At 53.0% G+C, this 19,653-nt stretch overlaps 2 protein-coding genes across 3 annotated transcripts; both read left to right on the top strand.

Annotated features, from left to right (window-relative positions):
• The first annotated feature begins 305 nt into the window (after positions 1-305).
• Positions 306-6,293, top strand: MIA (MIA SH3 domain containing). Its single transcript, XM_081200798.1, has 4 exons — positions 306-1,124; positions 3,633-3,766; positions 4,891-5,001; positions 6,013-6,293. Exons 1-4 carry the CDS (start codon positions 992-994, stop codon positions 6,034-6,036), a joined length of 402 nt encoding a protein of 133 aa, XP_081056924.1. The 5' UTR covers positions 306-991; the 3' UTR covers positions 6,037-6,293.
• A 7,708-nt stretch (positions 6,294-14,001) lies between these two features.
• On the top strand, positions 14,002-19,653 carry LOC308590537 (rho-related GTP-binding protein RhoU-like). Of its 2 annotated transcripts, XR_014009787.1 has the most exons (4): positions 14,002-14,282; positions 16,109-16,167; positions 18,293-19,144; positions 19,273-19,653. XR_014009787.1 is itself a non-coding variant. In XM_081200674.1 (3 exons), the coding sequence occupies exons 1-3, from the start codon at positions 14,096-14,098 to the stop codon at positions 18,743-18,745; spliced, it is 699 nt and encodes a 232-aa protein (XP_081056800.1). In that variant the 5' UTR covers positions 14,002-14,095; the 3' UTR covers positions 18,746-19,653. The 2 variants fall into 2 exon arrangements, 1 of the variants encoding a protein (XP_081056800.1); XM_081200674.1 differs by having other exon boundaries at positions 18,293-19,653.

Raw genomic sequence — 19,653 nt, 5'->3', positions numbered from 1 at the left:
AGTCAGCTGCAGGCATCCGGGGGAAGGTGGGTGCACACTGAGGTAGGGGGGCTTAATCCTAGGGTTCCCTCTCTACGCCAGGCTTGTGGTTTCTCAGCAAGCATGGCCTTTCCTTGCTCTGTATCAAGTGCTCCTTATGCCCCGGGGAGAGAATGCATTTTGTTTGGGGGAGTTGGGACAAGTTTAGCAGAAACTCATAGTGAACAAGTTTCCTTCTGAAGTTGGGGGTGTGGGTGTGGGTGCCTTGCTTGGTCGACCTGAGCAGCTATGCTTTCTGTAATTTCAGTGGATAAAATAAATCTGGGGTAACTCTTGCTGTACCCTTCAGGACAGAGACTCCGTAGCCAACTGATTCCCCTGCCTTGTCTTGTTAATAGCTCTTGTGTAGTCCTCTGTCCTGGGCGGCTGAACCCCGGCTTCCTGGCTCCCTTCCAGGCCCTGTTTTGCTCCTTTTCCTGCCCTCCCGAGAACGGAGGGCAGCACACAAGGTAGTCTGTGTGTGGACAGGGAGCCCTTTTCTTCCAAGGCTGGCCTGTTCTGCCGTCTGCTTCCTGTTTAGCCAGGCAGCAGCCCCAGATCGGATCCATTTGCTCCCCCACTTACTGTGTTTATTTGAAGCCTTACAAAGTTGTGCAGCTGGCAGAAAATTAGATTCAGAGTTCTTGGCCCGCTGTGTCAGGCTTGTGAAATCTGGGAGAAGGGGAAGGCAGTGTGAAGATCTGAGTTATGTAGGTGTTCCTGCAACACTATCCCCTTCCATCTCTGGGGGCTGGATCCTTACTCCTGAGAAACTGGAGCGTTGGTGGACGTTCCATGACATCAGGGTAGCTCAGCCAGCAGGGGAGAGGGCGGGGCCGGCAGGCTTCGGCCAACGATGCCGCCTGGGCAAACCTAGACAGGCTACAAACAGCATCTCGTCCCCGTCTGGGAGGCTGAACAGTTTTTGCATCAGAGAAGCCTTTGAGGCTGTGTGTCCAGCCAGTCTGCAGAAATGGGGGGTCCTACTTGGGGCACCCTCAGGGCCTCCCTTCTACTCCTCGGGGCCCTTTGGGGACTCGCGTCGGGCGGGCAGCAGATGGGCAAGCTTGCGGACAAGAAGCTGTGTGCCGACGCCGAATGCGACCGTGAGTCCCCTTGCCTCTTTGTTGTGGAAGATTGGTGGGTGGGGAGGAAGAGGTCTTCTAGGAAGCTCAGCGAGATGGGGGAAAGGGTGCCCCACAATTCGTTCCCAGCAGCCAGAAGTTTGGAACAGGAAAACGCAGGAGGGAAGAGGGTTCGAATGCTGATTGCTGTTTCTCCACAAGCATCCGGTTGGCCACTAGGGAAGCCCCTTTTGGCCTGAACCCAGCAGGTATTTGAAGAACTGGAAAAAGGATAAACCACTGGGGTCCAGAATACCTTCTCTTATCTGGGAGCGGACAGTGTGTTGGGCTTCTTTATAAAAGTGCATGGGATGCAGAAATAATTTTTGTTCCTCTCCCTTAATACGAAGGCTGCCTCTTGCATAGCAGTCGTTGGGGGGGGGCGGAATGAGGAAAAGGGTCTGTTGTCCTCCTGTCCTCTGTGTTTCCATTTTAAAAAATGTTACTTGATGCTTATTCAAAGACATATAAAAATTCATACACATTAGAAGGTTTCTTTTTATAAGGCACTGAAATAAGACAGATATTTAATTGGGAAAGAACAGAGGCAGAAAGGAAAAAAGAACAGAAAGCAAAAGAAGAGGAAAATAATAAAGAGAAAAAGACGTCTGGTTCTCTGTTCTGCAGCAAAATATAGTCTTCATTCATTAACATTCAACCACTCTATCTTCTATAAACCCAATATTTTTTCAATCTTCAAATGCATTTGTTACAAGTTTGTTGTATCTTTCATGCAAAAAGTATCCAGTCCTTAAGAAATGTCAGAAATTATTTTTCTCTAATGCGTCCTGCATGTTTCCTACGAAGCACCAGGGGGGACTTTCTGAGAGTACGCTGTTCAAGAGCAGAACAGACAACCTCGCAAGGCGGTCGACTCTCCTTTGTTGGGGCTTTTAAAGCAGAGGCCAGAGAATGGTTTTATGATCCTTCCTCCCCAAAGGGAGCAGCGTAACAAGATTACGTAAAGACAACTTTAAATGGCACTTTGGAGCGTGGGGTTAAAACCAGCTGTGTTGAAAACTTCCATTGGCCAAAAAGCCTGGACAAATCACTCCATTTCTATCCCAAGGAGCTCACAGTGGCTTACTATAGTTCTCCACCTCTTTTTATCCTCACAACAGCCCTGTAGGGTAGGTTCGGCTGTGAGACACGAAGCAGCCCAAGGTCACCCAGGAAGCTTGACCCTGGCTGAATTCGGATTCAAACTCTTGACTCCCTAGGAAGAGTGAGGATGCTTCCCTTCCCTTGGGACAGAGAGCTTTCCAAAGCAATGAGGGGAGAGACTTGCGACTTCCCGCTTCCTCCAGTTGCAAAGGATTCCATCTTTCGATTTTACATTCCAACTTTAAAAAATAGCTCCTGAGCTTTGGTTTTCCTCTTCCCTCGCGGTTCTTATTTCCTTGCGTGCCATGGTGTTTTTTTTTAATATACATTGTAAGCCTGTGGGGCAGAGACTGTCTTGTTGTGATTTTGGGCAAGCTGCCGCCCTGGGAGCCTCTTTGCCTGAAGACATAGCTGTCAGCTTACAGATTTGAAAATAAGGGACCAGCGGCCTCCAAAATAAGGGATCAGCAGCCAAAATAAGGGATTTTGCTATTTTTAAAGAGTTACATACATTGGTAGGATTGACAGATGCTATCAATCCGGCATGAGGCGGTTGCGGCGCCGCTGCGGCCGCTGAAGCACCACCCTTCTGCATCCCTCCCCATCCCCTCCTCTTCCTCCTCCCTTGGGCCGCCTCCTCAGCTGCCACCACCGCTGCCGCCTCCGGGCTCGCGGGCAGCATGGGCGAGAGTCTCTCTCAGGCGGGGAAGGGCTGGTGGAACTCCTCGCGCCAGGATGACAGCGCCAGTGCACGCTCTCTTGCGAAGCGGAGGACCCCGAGCCACTGCTTCCCTCCCGAGCCGGACGAGCATGAAACCCGGGAAATTTAAGGGACAGAAGTAAGGGACAGCAGCGGGATACGGCGCTGGGATACAGTGGTGCCCCGCAAGACGAATGCCTCGCAAGACGGAAAACTCGCTAGACGAAAGAGTTTTCCGTTTTGGAGGTGCTTCGCAAAACGAATTTCCTATGGGCTTGCTTCGCAAGACGACAATGTCTTGCGAGTTCCTGCGGGGTTTTTTTCCTCCCCCCCTTTTTCTAAGCCGCTAAGCCGCTTATCAGCTGATCCGATCAGCAGATAAGCCGCTAATAGCGCTAATCCGTCAATGGGCTTGCTTCGCAAGACGAAAAAACCGCTAGACGAAGAGAATCACAGAACGGATTCTTTTCGTCTTGCGAGGCACCACTGTAAGGGACTTTCCCGCCAAATAAGGGACGGTTGACAGCTATGCCTGAAGAGAGGGGTACAGATGCTCCGATGTGGGCATGGCTTTGTTGGGGGGAAGGAGAGGACAACCCCCAGACACATCACGTGGGCGCCATGTTCCTTTGAGATGGTGGGATTTCAGGCGGCCCCCTGTGCTTCTCTCCCCCCTCCCATCGCAGATCCCATCTCCATCGCAGTTGCTCTCCACGACTACATCGCGCCCGATTGCCGCTTCATCCACATCCAGAGGGGCCAAGTGGTCTACGTCTTCTCCAAGCTGAAGGGCCGTGGTCGACTCTTCTGGGGAGGCAGTGTGAGTAGCTGCCAGGGGGCGCCAGTTGGCCATCAAATCGCGGCGTGTCAGGGGGTTGGGCTAGATGGCCACCGGGAACCCTGAAAACTGGGAAGCAGTGAGCATGACCCGCGTTGTCCCAGCTCCTGGCTCCCCATAGCCATTGCCCTGGGTTCGGATCCTGCTCCTGCCCCTGGCTGTGTCCTTCCTGGGCCTTCTCCATGTGATGGGACTCTGTGGAGAAGCTGGTTGTGTTCCTGCCTCCGAAACAGGGGCAATAAATAGTAGGGGATGATCTCAGAGTAGGCAGTTAAATTGTAAGGTAAAGGTGTTTTAAGCATGGTGTGCACCATATGGCTTGAACCTGCCTTATATGTACCACATAATACCTGTTCCAAACTTTTAGTGGCCTTTGGAACTACCTGCCTATTGAACTTTTTGGGTCGCCTGCTAATAACATCATTTTGTTTAGACAGGCCTGTCCCGGTGGTTTAGAAAGCGGCTGCAGGTTTAAATTTGCTATTAAGTCTATTGTTGGGATGTGGGTGGCACTGTGGGTTAAACCACAGAGCCCAGGACTTGCCGATCAGAAGGTCGGTGGTTCGAATCCCCGCGACGGGGTGAGCTTCTGTTGCTCAGTCCCTGCTCCTGCCAACCTAGCAGTCCGAAAGCACGTCAAAGTGCAAGTAGATAAATAGGTACCGCTCCAGCAGGAAGGTAAACGGCGTTTCCGTGCACTGCTCTGGTTCGCTAGAAGCGACTTAGTCCTGCTGGCCACATGACCCGGAAGCTGTACGCCGGCTTCCTCGGCCAGTAAAGCGAGATGAGCGCCGCAACCCTAGAGTTGGCCGCAACTGGACCTAATGGTCAGGGGTCCCTTTACCTTTACTAAGCCTATTGTTATTCTTTAATGTGTTCAGCAGCCTTAAGTTATCACTAAGGAAAATCAACAACAATAATCTTATTGTTTTGCAAGCCGATTTCTGGTGTTGTTGTTTAATCAAGTGTTGTATAAATTTGATGAAAAAGCAAATCATTAAATCACATGAAGGTGGCACTTCCCACAATAGCCAGCAGAGGGAGCCCCTTCTATTGGGAAAACGGACCCAGGTGTGTCCTGCTCCACCCCCTTTTTTTTGGCGCAGGTGCAAGGAGACTATTATGGGGAGCAGCCAGCTCGCCTGGGCTACTTCCCCAGTTCCGTCGTCCAGGAGAACCAGTACCTGAAGCCAGGCAAGGTGGAAGTGAAGACTGACGTAAGTTTGGGGTGACTTGGGGGGTGGGGGTGGGAGGGGGCACGGTGGGGAGAGTTCCCCCTTTTCCATGAAGGAGCAGGTGCGCAGCCTGGGAGTCATTCTGGACTCAGCTGTCCATGGAGGCGCAGGTCAATTCTGTGTCCAGGGCAGCTGTCAATCAGCTCCATCTGGTACGCAGGATGAGACCCTACCTGCCCACAGACTGTCTTGCCAGAGTGGTGCATGCTCTGGTTATTTCCCGCTTGGACTATTGCAATGCGCTCTACATGGGGCTACCTTTGAAGGTGACCCGGAAACTACAACTAATCCAGAATGCGGCAGCTAGACTGGAGACTGGGAGCGGCCGCCGGGACCACATAACACTGGTCTTGAAAGACCTACATCAGCTCCCAGTACGTTTCCGAGCACAATTCAAAGTGCTGGTGCTGACCTTTCAAGCCCTAAACGGCCTTGGTCCTGTATACCTGAAGGAGCGTCTCCACCCCCATCGTTCAGCCCGGACACTGAGGTCCAGCTCCGAGGGCCTTCTGGCGGTTCCCTCATTGCGAGAAGTGAGGTTACAGGAAACAAGACAGAGGTCCTTCTCGGTAGTGGCGCCCACCCTGTGGAACGCACTCCCTTCAGATGTGAAGGAAATAACCAGCTACCCTATTTTTAAAAGATATCTGAAGGCAGCCCTGTTTAGGGAAGTTTTTAATATATAATGCTGTATTCTTTTTAAAACTCGATTGGGAGCCACCCAGAGTGGCTGGGGAAACTCAGCCAGATAGGCAGGGTACAAATAATTTATTATTATTATTATTATTATTATTATTATTATTATTATTATTATTATTATTATTATTCCATCCCTGAACCCTTTCCCTGCCTCCTCTCCTTGTCCACTGGGCCACAAGATGCGAAAAGCATGTGCCGTGGGCGGGGAGAGCAGCCCCCTACCAAGTGGGGCAGTTTGGGAGATTTGCATTTTGGGGTTCCCTGCCTAGGAGGAGCAACCTTCCTTTCTTTCAGAAATGGGACTTCTACTGCCAGTGACTCAAGCAGACCGGATTGGGGTGACGCCCCAGATCTCGATCCCGGAGACCGCGCCAGCCTTGCAGAGTAGGCTGCCTGGGAGTCTCACGCCTTCTCTGCCTAGTTCTCTCCAGATGCTGCTGTTCTCCTACGTGGGCCTTGCAAGGGGGGGCACATCCTGCATCTGCCCCCCAGGTGTAGATGAAGATGGGAGCTTCAATTGACACAACTGACCCCTTGCGCCCTTGAAATAAAGTGCTTTCTGAGCAAAAACCGTACTGAAATATTTTATTTATTAATTAAATTTTTTATTAGATTTTCCACAGTGATAACACAAACCACAAAGCAAAATGATACACAAAAACAGAAAAAGAAGAAAGAAGAAAGAAAGAAAAGGGGGGAAGGAAGAATAAACAGATAAACAATAACAACAAACTTAATTCTTCACAAATCCAACCTTTTAAACATCCTGGTTGACTTCCTCAAATCCCTCCCTTCTGAGTTTCCTTGTAATTAAAAGTAACAGCTTTCCAATATCATTATTAAACTAAAACAATTTCCAATTATAGTCCATCTTACTCACTTTTCTTAACATTCTAAATCCCATTTATTTAATTGTAACTTAATTTAATCCTAGGCCTATTTTTGATCTTGAGAACCGGAGAGCACAAGAAAAGCCTGCTGGGTCTGGCCATTGGTCCTTCTAGGCCAGCATCCTATTATGGGAAACCAGCAGTCAGGATTCGAACACAGGACCAATATTCTCCCCTCTTGCCGTTTCCAGCCACGGGGGTTCAGATGCCTGGCTGCCTCCGAAGAATAGCGATCCTGGCTAGTCGCCATCCCTAGCCCTCTCATCCTCTGTGAATTTGTCTCATCCTCTTCTGAAGCCATCCAAGTTGGTGGCCCTTTGCTGCCTCTTGTGGGAGGGAGTTCCACAGGTTAACATAGCAGCAAGGATGGCTGCCAGAGGGCTTCTGAACCCCACTTGCTCCCGTGCTCGGATCCTAATTGCTGCTTTCCCAAAACAAAACAACAACAAACCTCTGCTTACGTGAAACATATTCAATAAACACACAAGACGTAACCGGCTGTACGTTTGAAAAAAATAATGTATACTATTCATTGTATTGAATTGTAGGTTTCAACAGAAGTAACTCAAAGTTCAACAGAAAAAGTAGAAGACCCAGTAAGGTAAAGGTAAAGGGACCCCTGACCACTAGGTACAGTCACAGACGACTCTGGGGTTGCAGCGCTCATCTCGCTTTATTGGCTGAGGGAGCCAGCGTACAGCTTCCGGGTCATGTGGCCAGCATGACTAAGCCGCTTCTGGCGAACCAGAGCAGCGCACGGAAACACCGTTTACCTTCCCGCTGGAGTGGTACCTATTTATCTACTTGCACTTTGACGTGCTTTTGAACTGCTAGGTGGGCAGGAGCTGGGACCGAGCAACGGGAGCTCATCCCGTCGCGGGGATTCAAACCACCGACCTTCTGATCAGCAAGTCCTAGGCTCTGTGGTTTAACCTACAGCGCCACCCGCGTCCCTTTAGAAGACCCAGTGGATCAGTTCATTTTCTAATCAGTTTATGCATAAGGTCCATACACAGTGGTACCTTGGGTTAAGTACTTAATGCGTTCCATAGGTCCGTTCTTAACCCCAAACTGTTCTTAACCTGAAGCACCACTTTAGCTAATGGGGCCTCCTGCTGCCACTGCGCCGCCGGAGCACGGTTTCTCTTCTCATCCTGAAGCAAAGTTCTTAACCTTAGGTACTATTTCTGGGTTAGCAGAGTCTGTAACCTGAAGCGTCTGTAACCTGAAGTGTCCGTAACCTGAGGTACCACTGTATGTGAAAGTGTCTATTCCACCTGTCTGTTCATAGAGTCCAACAATCCACACAAAGGGTTGTTACAGTTCCAGAGTTTATGCAAAAACTGATTAGAGAATGCACTGATCCACTGGGTCTTCTACTTTTTTCGTTGAACTTTGAGTTACTTCCGTTGAAATCAACAATTCAATACAATGAATAGGATATATTATTTTTTCAGACGTACAGCCGGTTACGTCTTGTGTGTTCATTGAACAGCTTTCCCAAAACAGGCTGGCTGCGAGCCTGAACAGGCAGCTCTTCTGATGCGCTCGGGAGTCCGCCGACGGTCATTCCCCTCTGCTCATGCTCAGAGGCACTCTTCCACCCGGAGCGCTGCATGCTCCGCGGTCACATCGGGACTGAGTCTCCAAAGTCAGCTGCGATCTGCTGCCCTCGCCGAACCATCGCCTTGGGGGAGAGAACACAGAGCTGGGCATGGGCAGATGCCAGCTGAGCCTGTTCTGCCTAGGAATGTAGGTCAACTCTCTTTCCCTGCTTGGCAGCAATTTGCCTCCCCTCCGCAGCCTGGCAGAGCCCCTCCCCCCCGGGCTCCAGCCGCCGCCTTGACCCAGTTCCTGGGCCTTGGCAGAAGGCCTGGGTCACAGCTGCTCCCCAATGCCCCCACGATGCCAGCACAATCGGCCAATTTCTCAGGTGGTTGTGTCATGGCCCCATCAGGCTTGCTCCAGCCCCACCACTGCTCAGTTTTCCAAAGATTGCTATCTGCTCCACAAGCTGACGCACGTGAGCAAAGTCCGTGGCGCCACGGGATTAACAGAAGCAGGAGGCTGCCGCTTGGCCTTTGAACCAGAGGGGGACCCAGGGCAGTAAGGGGGGGCTGGTCATGTGCCAGAGGGACAAAAGCATTGGGGGGGGGGGCAGGCAGACGGTGCCAAGGTAGACAGCTCTCTGTTTTCTCTGTCCTGGCACAGGGACGCAGAGCAGAGAGTGGTGTGCACTTATTGAGTGGGGAAAAAGCAGAAACACAGAGGAAACAATAACAAGAGAAAAGGCCGGTGATAAAATAACAATAGACTTAAAATAGATCGGGACTAATGTCAGCTTTCTAAACCTCAGGGCAGAGGCAGAGGTCCTGAATGGGGTGACTGTGTCCCTGAAGGACCAGGAGCGCAGCCTGGGAGTCATTTTGGACTCACAGCGGTCCATGGAGGCGCAGGTCCATTCTGTGTCCAGGGCAGCTGGCTCCATCTGGTATGCCGGCTGAGACCCCACCTACCTGCAGACTGTCTTGTTGGAGTGGTGCATGCTTTGGTTATTCCCCACTTGGACTACTGCAATGCACTCTACGTGGGGCTCCCTTTGAAGGTGACCTGGAAACTACAACTAATCCAGAATGCGGCAGCCAGACTGGTGACTGGGAGCGGCCGCTGAGACCATATAACACCGGTCTTGAAAGACCTACACTGGCTCCCAGGACGTTTCTGAGCACAATTCAAAGTGTTGGTGCTGGCCTTTAAAGCCCTAAACGGCCTCAAAGGCCCAGTATACCTGAAGGAGCATCTCCAGCCCCATCGTTCAGCCCAGACACTGAGGTCCAGTGCTGAGGGCCTTCTGGCGGTTCCCTCGCTGCGAGAAGCCAAGTTACAGGGAACCAGGCAGAGGGCCTTCTCGGTGGTGGCACCCGCCCTGTGGAACGCCCTCCCATCAGATGTGAAGGAAATATGTAGTTACCGTATTTTTCGCTCTATAAGACACACCAGACCACAAGACACATCTAGTTTTTGGAGGAGGAAAACAAGAAAAAAAATATTCTGAATCTCAGAAGCCAGAACAGCAAGAGGGATCGCTGCGCAGTGAAAGCAGCAATCCCTTTTGCTGTTCTGGCTTCTGGGATAGCTGTGCAGCCTGCATTCGCTCCATAAGACGCACACACATTTCCCCTTACTTTTTAGGAGGGAAAAAGTGAGTCTTATAGAGCAAAAAATACGGTATTTTTAAAAGACATCTGAAGGCAGCCCTGTTTAGGGAAGTTTTTAATATTTAATGCTGTATTGTTTTTAACACTCGATTGGGAGCCTCCCAGAGTGGCTGGGGAAACTCAGCCAGATGGGTGGGGTATAAATAAAATAAAAATAAAATAAAAATATAAAATAAAAAAGTGCAGTGAAAGCGTTTGTCAGGAGTCAGGGAGTTCCAAAATGCACAAATGTGGAAGGGGCATTGTGTGGCACCTGTGCCAACTTTGCAGATTGGAGCAGTTGAAAGGCACACATGGAAGAAGGGGGTCTCTGAGGGAAACTGGTTTGCACTCAACCGAGCAGGAAAACCTTATCCATGCTCCGAGGCTGACAAGAACTGTGTTGTTTTCAAAGTGGCTTGCCAATGTCTCTGTTGACTATTTTAGCTAGCCGTCACCTGCACCCACAACCCCCTTGAGTAGAGGTGCCTTCCCCCCCCCCACTTTTCGGTGCCAGGAGCACAGACATGGGTGGCGCACAATACCCATTTCACAGGAAGAAGTGGTGAGGCTCGGACTCCCCCTGCAATAAAGAAACCGAGATAAAACGCAGACACTCACACCAGCAGGCGGCAACTCCAACCAGCTTCCCCCTTCTCACATGCCAATCCTGTGATTCCTGAATTGCAGTGGGGTTGGCCTAGATGACCCAGGGTGTCCCTTCCAACTCTGCAGTTCTGCGATTCTCTAACCTATTCTCATTTTAAAATAAAACAGGAGGGTCAGGGGTTCTTGGCTGTTGCCAGGGGTCTGTGGGTCTCCCTCATCCAGTGCCCTCCTGGGGGGCAGGGCTTGGGTGGGGTCTTCCCAGGGAGAGGAGATGTGGGTCAGCTCAAGGCGGCTTGGGTCTCGAGTGCGGTTTCCAGTAGCTGGCAGGAGGAAGTTCTCCTTTCGCTCAGAGCATTGCGCTCTCTGAGTGCCTGATTTACCTAGGCAGTTCCGGGCCAGGCCGGGAGGAGCTGTGGGAAACGGTGAGGACTAGGAAGCTGGATCTCTTCTGAACCTGTTTGCCCCGGCCAGAACACCCAGCTGCTCCCAGTTTCTCCAGCGCGTGGAAAACACACACCCTTCGCCGTGTCCATGACCTGACTGCCTTCAGAGAAGGAACCTGGAGCCAAACGCTTTAGGGAAGCTTTTAATGTTTGATGCATTACTGTATTTTAATAATAATAATAATAATAATAATAATAATAATAATAATAATAATAATAATAATAATAAAAATTAAATCCTGCCCATCTGGCTGGGTTTCCTGAGCCACTCTGGGCGGCTTCCAACAGAATATTAAAATACAATAACCTATTAAACATTAAAAGCTTCCCTAAACAGGGCTGCCTTCAGATGTCTTCTAAAAGTTTGGTAGCTATTTTTCTCTTTGACATCTGGCGGGAGGACGTTCCACAGGGCGGGTGCCACCACCGGGAAGGCCCTCTGCCTGGTTCCCTGTAACTTGGCTTCTCGCAGCGAGGGAACCGCCAGAAGGCTCTTGGAGTTGGACCTCAGTGTCCGGGCAGAACGATGTGGGTGGAGACGCTCCTTCAGGTATACAGGACCGAGGCCGTTTAGGGCTTTCAAGGTCAGCACCAAGACTTTGAATTGTGCTTGGAAACGTCCTGGGAGCCCGTGTAGGTCTTTCAAGACCGGTGTTATGTGGTCTTGGCGGCCGCTCCCAGTCACCAGTCTAGCTGCTCCCTACAACGACCCTGTGAGGGAGGTTACGAGGCTGCGACTGACTCCAAGGTGACCCAGTGAGCTTCATGACAGAGCGGGGATTCGAACCCTGATCTCCCAGGTCTTTTTGTTGAAAGCTGCCCAGAGTGGCTGGGGAAGCCCAGCCAGATGGGCGGGTATAAATGAATTATTATTATTATTATTATTATTATTATTATTATTATTATTATTATTATTATTATTAGTATTATTAGTATTATTATTGAATGTGCCTTAGCTGGCTCCTCACAACCCCCCGAAAGGCAGGCCCCCACCTCTCCTCCTTCAACTGGCAGAGGCGAGATCCAAACCCAGAGCCTTCCTGCTGAGTGAGGCCTGCCCCAGGCCATACAGCAGAATCATAGGACGGCAGAGTCAGAAGGGACCCTCAAGGCTCATCTAGTCGAACCCCAAGCAGACGCCCTCCCTCTGAGCTAGGAATGCAGGATGTCCAAAAACCTGGCTGAGGGAACAGAGGGCCCTGATGGAAGGGGCGGGGGCCAAGCAACCTTGAGCCCCAGCACCTTTCGGGTGGTGCTGTGGGTTAAACCACAGAGCCTAGGACTTGCCAATCAGAAGGTCGGTGGTTCGAATCCCCGCGACGGGGTGAGCTCCCGTTGCTCGGTCCCAGCTCCTGCCAACCTAGCAGTTTGAAAGCACATCAAAGTGCAAGTAGATAAATAGGTACCGCTCTGGCGGGAAGGTAAACAGTGTTTCCGTGCGCTGCTCTGGTTCGCCAGAAGCGGCTTAGTCCTGCTGGCCACATGACCCGGAAGCTGTACGCCGGCTCCCTTGGCCAGTAAAGCGAGATGAGCGCCGCAACACCAGAGTCGGCCACGACTGGACCTAATGGTCAGGGGTCCCTTTACCTTTACTAAGCTAGGATTCGCTGACCCCCACACCTAACGGTACTCCTCCGGCTGCCTGGGCCTCAGAGATGGAAGACCCCAAATGAGCCGGCCCCTATTACCCCCAACCCCTGGACAGACAGTGGTTGGCTCATTTGGTCCTCCGTGGGGCCAAGGTGGGCAGCTGTGATGGAGGCACCTTCTCGTTCGGTGGCCAAGGAGTAGCTGGAAGAGGAGAAGGTGGTGTTGGCACCCCTCTTTGGAGGGGGACCCCCTGGGCTGTCTGCCAGCTGCTTTGTTCGATGGGGCACATGCGAGGGACAGGGCGGAGGTCTCCTCTGCCTCGGCATCTGGATCAGACCCGCTTTCAGGGCCCGGTGCCAATGTCCTAGCCTGGCCGGCTGCGTCCACCCTCCTTTCTACTCTTGCTGCCGGCCAAACCGGTTTGGCAGGATCCGGGAGCGCAGGCGGCGCCAGGGCCAGGCGAGTGCCCACCCCACACGGAAGAAGGCGCCTGGGCTAAGAACAGGAGCCTGCCGGATCAGGACAGTGCCCCCCCCCCCGTCCAGGCTCCTGTTCTCACAGGGGCCCCAAGGGAAGCGCCAAGGCTGGATCCAAGCGCAATAACGCGTCAGGGGAAGCCCAGGGTCAAGAATTAAGCTGGCGAGGCAGAGCCGAGCCCTTCATGAATTTTCCCATTCCTCTTTCAAAGCCATCAAAGTCCCCACCCCCCTCCGGCCTCTTGTGGGAGGGAGTTCCGCCGTTTAACTCTGCGCTGCGTAAAGAAGCCCGTCCTTCAATTTATCCCGGATCTTCCAATCTTACCAAACAAGATTGTTAACCCGGCTTGGCCAAGGCTGGTGTGAACTCTGGGGGAAAGGGGCCACGTCCAGCCTTGCGGGGGGGGGGGGGCGTTGGCGCCAGGGGGTCGTGCACAAAGTGTTTTGGACCGGAGGACCTCCTGCCCCCCGCCCCCCAGCTTCCCAATTTCCAGTAACGCCTCGGGTGTGTTTCCTGTTTTCGCTGGGATGCGCCGTCCCGGGCGGGGGGGGGGGTGCTTTTCCCGGCTACTGTCTGATGCGCAAAGCAGGAAGACGCCCCCTCCAGAAAGAAACACATTGTCAGGAAGGACATGTTTTCCATTTCAGAGAGACAAAGCAGGGAATGTGTGTGTGTGTGTGGGGGGGGGTTTGCAGGAGGGGGCAGGGAGCCTGGCTTCAGCCCACAGCGCCGCCCTTTACGCATGGCAGGGAGGGTGAGACTGGATGACCTCGGGGGTCCCCACCCCCTCGACGATCCTGTGATTTCCTGAGGAATCCCGTCCCTCGAGCCGCCTGAAGGGTGTTCATAGAATCGAGGAGTCCTGGGAAGGGGACCCCCGACGGTCATCTAGTCCCACCCCTGTTCCATGCTGGATCTAAGCTGGGGAGGGGGCTCGCCGCCCTCCCCGTCGAGGGCGGAGGCTGCCGCGAGGTGAGGGGGCAGGTACAGACCCCGCCCCCGCAAAGGGGCGTGTCCTCCTGGGCGGGGAGGCGTGGCCCCGACGAGGCGCTCCACTCCCTGCCTGCCTGCCTGCGCCCGGGCGCACAGCCTGGAAGGAGCGTCCGCTGCTGCCGCCGCCGCCTCTCCGCCCGTTCGTCCGCCCGCGCGCTTTCTGCGAGGGGACCCCGCGATGCCTCCGCAGGGCGAGTCTCTCCCGCCGGTGCCCCCGCGCCGCCCCCGCGAGCAGCGGCGCCTGCGGGGCCTCGAGTGCGTCCTGCTGGGCGACGGCGCCGTCGGGAAAACCAGCCTGGCTCTCAGCTACAGCACCAACGGCTTCCCCGCGCGATACGTCCCCACCGCCCTCGACCGCTTCTCCGGTACGCGGGGGTGGGTTGGGATGGATGACCTTTGGGGGTGCCCTTCCCGCTCTGCGGGGACAAGGAAGAGCAACGACGACACTGGTTCCCGGGAGGTTTTGTTTTTTTTATCCGCGGAGGTCATTCTTCAGCTGCCATTGCAGGGGGTTGGGATGGATGACCTTTGGGGGTCCCCCAACCAACCGAGCAGGTCTGTGATTCTACATGGGGCGTGGCTAGTGCTCAGTGCGATGCCTGCTCAACAGCCAGAGGGCATCGCCAACGTCGCAGGTTTACCTGCTCCCCAAAGTCAGGCCCTGCCCGGAGCCCGGTTTGCAGGGGCTCCTGCGAAGCCTTTTTCACGGGAGACCCCGGCAAGAGCCTCTTCCTGCTTGCCTCGTTCTGCCAGGAAAGATTTGCAGGCCTGGAGTCGACCGCATCCGAGTTTTCCTTTCCTAGTTCCTACCTGGCGAAAGACAAACTTTCATTTCACCAGAGTAGCCTCAGTCTGAGCGAACGCTGCCGGAGGAGATCTATGGATGACGCGGGAAATGCAAACTAAACAAATGACGTCAGAATAACAATATTAAATAAGTATAAAAGTGGCTGGGGGTTGGCCTATATGATCGCTGGGGTGCCTCCCAAACTACGACGCAGTGAATAACAAGAGGTTTTGCAACGGAGAATGGGTCGGGGATTATTGAGTTGTGCTCCCTGCACTGCAGGAGTTGGGCTACAATTTTATTATTATTATTATTATTATAAGTATTTTATTAAAATAACTTCATTCATAAAGAGATGGCCGGGGGTGGGGGATTAAAGAGTGAGTGGGAATGAAAAAGAAGAAAATACTGTCGCCATCCATTAATATGCAGGTGTGTATATTACAAATAATTGCCAGTAAGCTAATATATTCTGCATAAACTCATTCCAGATAGAATTATATTTATCCAAAGAGAGTCTGCTTCTCCAGCCATGTATTAAGGGGAATTGTCTCTCTCCTTCCCATTCATCAATATCAGCCTCTGTTCCGGGTTCGAGTCCCGGCGGAGTCACCAAAAAAAGAAATCAATATCAGCCACTAGGCTAGATGACCCTGGGGGAGTCTTCAAAGGAGTCTGTCAAGAACCACAGTTCTCCTTCTGCCAGGGATACTTGAGCTGCAACCCTTGTGTTCCATGGGGTTGGGCTGGATGACCTTTGGAGGTCCCTTCCGCCTCCAGTGCCAGGGAGACTGAGCAGGAAGGCGCTGGGCTTTGACTTCCACCTCTGGGCGAGTGAAATCCCTGATGCCGTGTCTTGACCTTTAAAGCCCTATACGGCCTAGGACCCTCGTACCTACGGGACCGCCTCTCCTGGTATGCCCCACAGAGAAACCTACGGTCTTCAAATAAAAACATCTTGAAGGTCCCAGGCCACAGAGAAGTTAGGCTGGCCTCAGCTAGAGCCAGGGCTTTTTCGGCTGTGGCTCCGATCTGGTGGAACGCTCTGTCACAAGAGACCAGGGCCCTGTGGGACTTGACATCTTTCCGCAGGGCCTGCAAGACAGAGCTGTTCCACCAGGCCTTTGGCCAGGGCACAGCCTGACTCCCTCCCTTGGCAATCTTCGCGGAGCTCTGGCCCAATGGTTGCCAGTGGCTTGAATTAATTAATTTTATAATGAATGATTTTAGAGTGGTGTTTGTGCTGTACTTTTGTACTGTTTTATTGTTGTTAGCCGCCCTGAGCCCGGCTTCGGCTGGGGAGGGCAGGATATAAATAAAATTTATTATTATTATTGATCTGGGGTGGCTGGGTCTGTCTTCCTTCCCAACTCTGACCCCCCGTTTTTCTGTTTCGCCCCCCAGCTGTGGTGCAGGTTGACGGAGACCCCATCCGGCTGCAGCTGTGCGACACCGCAGGGCAGGTAAGGAGGCCGGACGGGATGGGCTAGGGACTGACCTGGACTTGGCACTTTGACCTGGCCCTTCCTAACTGTCCCTTGGGCCTTCTTGAGGTCTAGCAACTTGCTTTCTCGAATCTATTCCCGAGGGTTGCAAGCCTGCCGCTGAACTGCTTTCCCCTCCGAAAACCGCACAGCTGGCTTCCCCTCCCCGCAACCTGTAAGGGCAAAGGTGTCCCGGAGGCGAGAGGCGCAGCTGGGCTTTGCGGGGCCACATTTATTTGGGGCCCTTCTTTGCGCCTCCCAAATCTCTTTGCACCTCCCGAATCTGGCTTGTGGGGAAACTGAGGAGGGTCGTCTCTGGTGTCCGGGGTCCTAATACAGACACGTAGATATTGATCCATTCTGGTTGTGATTGCAATTTGCCTTTGAAATAGACATATTGCTTAATTTTTGCTTCTACAAAAAAATAACAAACCTTTGTCAACACAAGAAATATAAGACAAACTAGAAGACACCCAAATGCCCTGGTTAACACAACACCAACTACATGCCCTCTTAAACAACCCAACAGTAAAATCAGCAGCAACTAGGCCCCTGACAACCTTCAAAAACCTCCTTCTAACAACAAAGGGACACGGTAAAGGGATGGTATCCGCAGTATACAAAATACTACTGCAAAATCCCACGAACTCCCTAGATGCAATCAAAAAACAATGGGAGGATGACATAGGCTATGAGATTAACCCCACTCAATGGACCAAAATGTGGTCTAACCCCCCCCCCTTTAAATCCATATCAATGAAAAGAAAAGAACTCACTCTAAAACTCAACTACAGGTGGTACCTAACACTAAGAAAACTAGCGCTAATACGCCCAGGAACCTCACCAAAATGCTGGAGAGGGTGCACCTCCACAGGCACATACCTCCACATGTGGTGGGAGTGTCCCAAAATCCAACTATTCTGGACAACAGCCATATGAGAAATAAGTAAAATAACCACCCCAGAACTGGCCTTACTAAACGTCTTCCAAGACAATGCCCTTTTTACACCACAAAGAACTCATAACCCACCTACTTTCAGCAGCCAGAAATGCCATAACCAGACACTGGAGAGACCTGTCAGGAGTAAGCATGGAACAATGGTACCAAATAGTATGGGAAACAGCCCTATTAGAAAAATTAACCAATAAACTGAAACTGACACGGGGACAAACAGAAGAAGACGCCTTCACCCCGGTATGGCTCCCCTTTATCACATACACAGCCAACAAGACAATGACAAATATCCACCAACGGCATACAAATCAATATGGCTTAAGGTAAAGGTAAAGGGACCCCTGACCATCAGGTCCAGTCGTGGCCGACCCTGGGGTTGCGGCACTCATCTCTCTTTATTGGCCGAGGGAGCCGGAGTACAGCTTCCGGGTCATGTGGCCAGCATGACTAAGCCGCTTCTGGCGAACTGATGGGGACGCGGGTGGCGCTGTGGGTTAAACCACAAAGCCTAGGACTTGCCAATCGGAAGGTCGGTGGTTCGAATCCCCATGACGGAGTGAGCTCCTTTTGCTCGGTCCCTGCTCCTGCCCACCTAGCAGTTCGAAAGCACGTCAAAGTGCAAGTAGATAAATAGGTACCGCTCCGGCGGGAAGGTAAACGGCGTTTCTGTGCGCTGCTCTGGTTCGCCAGAAGCGGCTTAGTCCTGCTGGCCACATGACCTGGAAGCTGTACGCCGGCTCCCTCGGCCAATAAAGCGAGATGAGCGCTGCAAACCCAGAGTCGGCCATGACTGGACCTAATGGTCAGGGGCCCCTTTACCTATGTTTGCATATATGTTGGAAGCTGCCCTTCCTCCCTAGAAGGGGGCTGGCCTAGATGACCACCAGGGAGCCTGCTCCCAGCCCTGCGGTTAGAATCAACGGGGGTCATCGTTTTCTGACTCACCGGAGCGCTTTAAAAAGGGGTTGCCTGGCCACCTGCCACAGATTCTGGAGTGGCGATTCCTGCCGCCTTGCAGGGGGCTGGTCTAGATGACCCCTGGAGGGCCCCTCCCAGCTCTGTGGTTCCCTGGTTCGGTGCCCGCAGGGGCGCCAGCTTGCAAGGCGCCCCTCTCTCCCTCCTCACGGCCACCCCTCTTTGCCCCCCCAGGACGAATTCGACAGCCTGCGGCGCCTCTGCTACCCGAAGGCGAACGTGGTCCTGCTCTGCTTCAGCGTCGTGTCTCCCACCTCGTTCCAGAACATCTCTGAGAAGTGGCTCCCCGAATTGCGCCGCCACTGTCCCGCCACGCCCGTCCTGCTGGTGGGCACCCAGTCGGACCTGCGCCAGGACGTCAAGGTCCTCATCGCCCTGTCCCGGCGCCGGGAGAAGCCCGTGTCCCCCTCGGCCGCCCGCACCCTCTCCACCAAGGCCGGCTTGCTGGGCTACGTGGAGTGCTCAGCCCTCACCCAGCACAACCTGAAGGAGGTCTTTGACACGGCCATCACCGCAGGGCTGCGCTGCGCCCGCGGCCCCCCGCCCAAGCCGCAGCGTCGCAGCACCGCCAGCCGCATCCGGACCCTCTCCAAGGCCTGGTGGAGGAAGCACGTCTGCCTGTCGTAGCGCCGGGTGCAATTCCCGCGTGGCCTGACCCCTTCCAATGGGTTTGCCTGCAGACTGGATCAACTGAGGGGCGTAGGCTTTTGAGAGGGGCCAGGCTGGACCAGCCTTCTTCGCAGGGACATCGGGCGGAATCTCGGCAGGGCCAAACAGATCTCGAAACGGATCCCAAAGACGTTTCCTCGTCTCCGAGAGGGACGTGGCCGGGCTTTCATTTAGGGACGCTCTGTTGGCTGGAGAGAGCGGATGCTTCTGAACGGCTGCGTTTGGTGTCCTGGTCGCTGGTCTCCCTTTTGGGCATGTGGTTGGCAGCTGTGAGAACAGGAGGCTGGACCATTGACCCGAGCTTCTCATTCACTTGTGGAACCTCCAGCTCCACAGGCAGTCTATCTGGATTCTTAAGTTCTGTGGGGGCATTTGGCTACCGTGAGAACTAGACTTGATGGGCCACTGGCCTGATGCAGCAGCCAAGCTTCTTAAACGTTTTCATGGGGCCTCCAGCTCCAGAGGCAGTCTATCTGAATTCTTAGGTTTTATGGGGTATTTGGCCCCTGTGTGGCTGGACTAAATGGGTCCCCTTTGGGCCTCATCCAGCGGCCACGCTCTTCTAATGCTCTTGCGCTCCCCCCCCCACCTTGGGATTTGGGACCTTCAGCTCCCAGCCCCACTGAGAAGGGCCATATATTTGTAGACCCTGATATCTCTGAGGAGATGGGACGAGGTTGGGGGCAGATGCTTTGGGGAGGCTGTGGCTGGAAGCTTTGCCTCCCCACCCCCAAAAATAAAACTTCTGCACCTGGTTTAGCTGAGAGCGCGATGGAGCACCCCTTTGCCCAGAGTGGGGGTTTACTTGCGGAAGTGTGAGATGGGGTGACTTTTTTTTAAACCACTTGAATCTGAAAAATTTGTAC

Source organism: Podarcis bocagei, assembly GCF_964188305.1.
Source record: "Podarcis bocagei genome assembly, chromosome: 7".
Classification (NCBI taxonomy): Eukaryota; Metazoa; Chordata; class Lepidosauria; order Squamata; family Lacertidae; genus Podarcis; species Podarcis bocagei.
The sequence above is the reverse complement of the archived record's forward strand: the minus strand, read 5'-3'. Positions and strand labels throughout refer to the sequence as shown.

Bases quoted from the DNA above. Each gene is read 5' to 3' on its own strand.
- LOC308590537 (XM_081200674.1), top strand. From the start codon at position 14,096: ATGCCTCCGCAGGGCGAGTCTCTCCCGCCGGTGCCCCCGCGCCGCCCC. The intron at 14,283-16,108 runs GTACGCGGGGGT...TTCGCCCCCCAG, and splicing joins CGCCCTCGACCGCTTCTCCG to CTGTGGTGCAGGTTGACGGA. The intron at 16,168-18,292 runs GTAAGGAGGCCG...TTGCCCCCCCAG, and splicing joins TGTGCGACACCGCAGGGCAG to GACGAATTCGACAGCCTGCG.
- MIA (XM_081200798.1), top strand. From the start codon at position 992: ATGGGGGGTCCTACTTGGGGCACCCTCAGGGCCTCCCTTCTACTCCTC. The intron at 1,125-3,632 runs GTGAGTCCCCTT...CTCCCATCGCAG, and splicing joins TGCCGACGCCGAATGCGACC to ATCCCATCTCCATCGCAGTT. The intron at 5,002-6,012 runs GTAAGTTTGGGG...CCTTTCTTTCAG, and splicing joins AGGTGGAAGTGAAGACTGAC to AAATGGGACTTCTACTGCCA.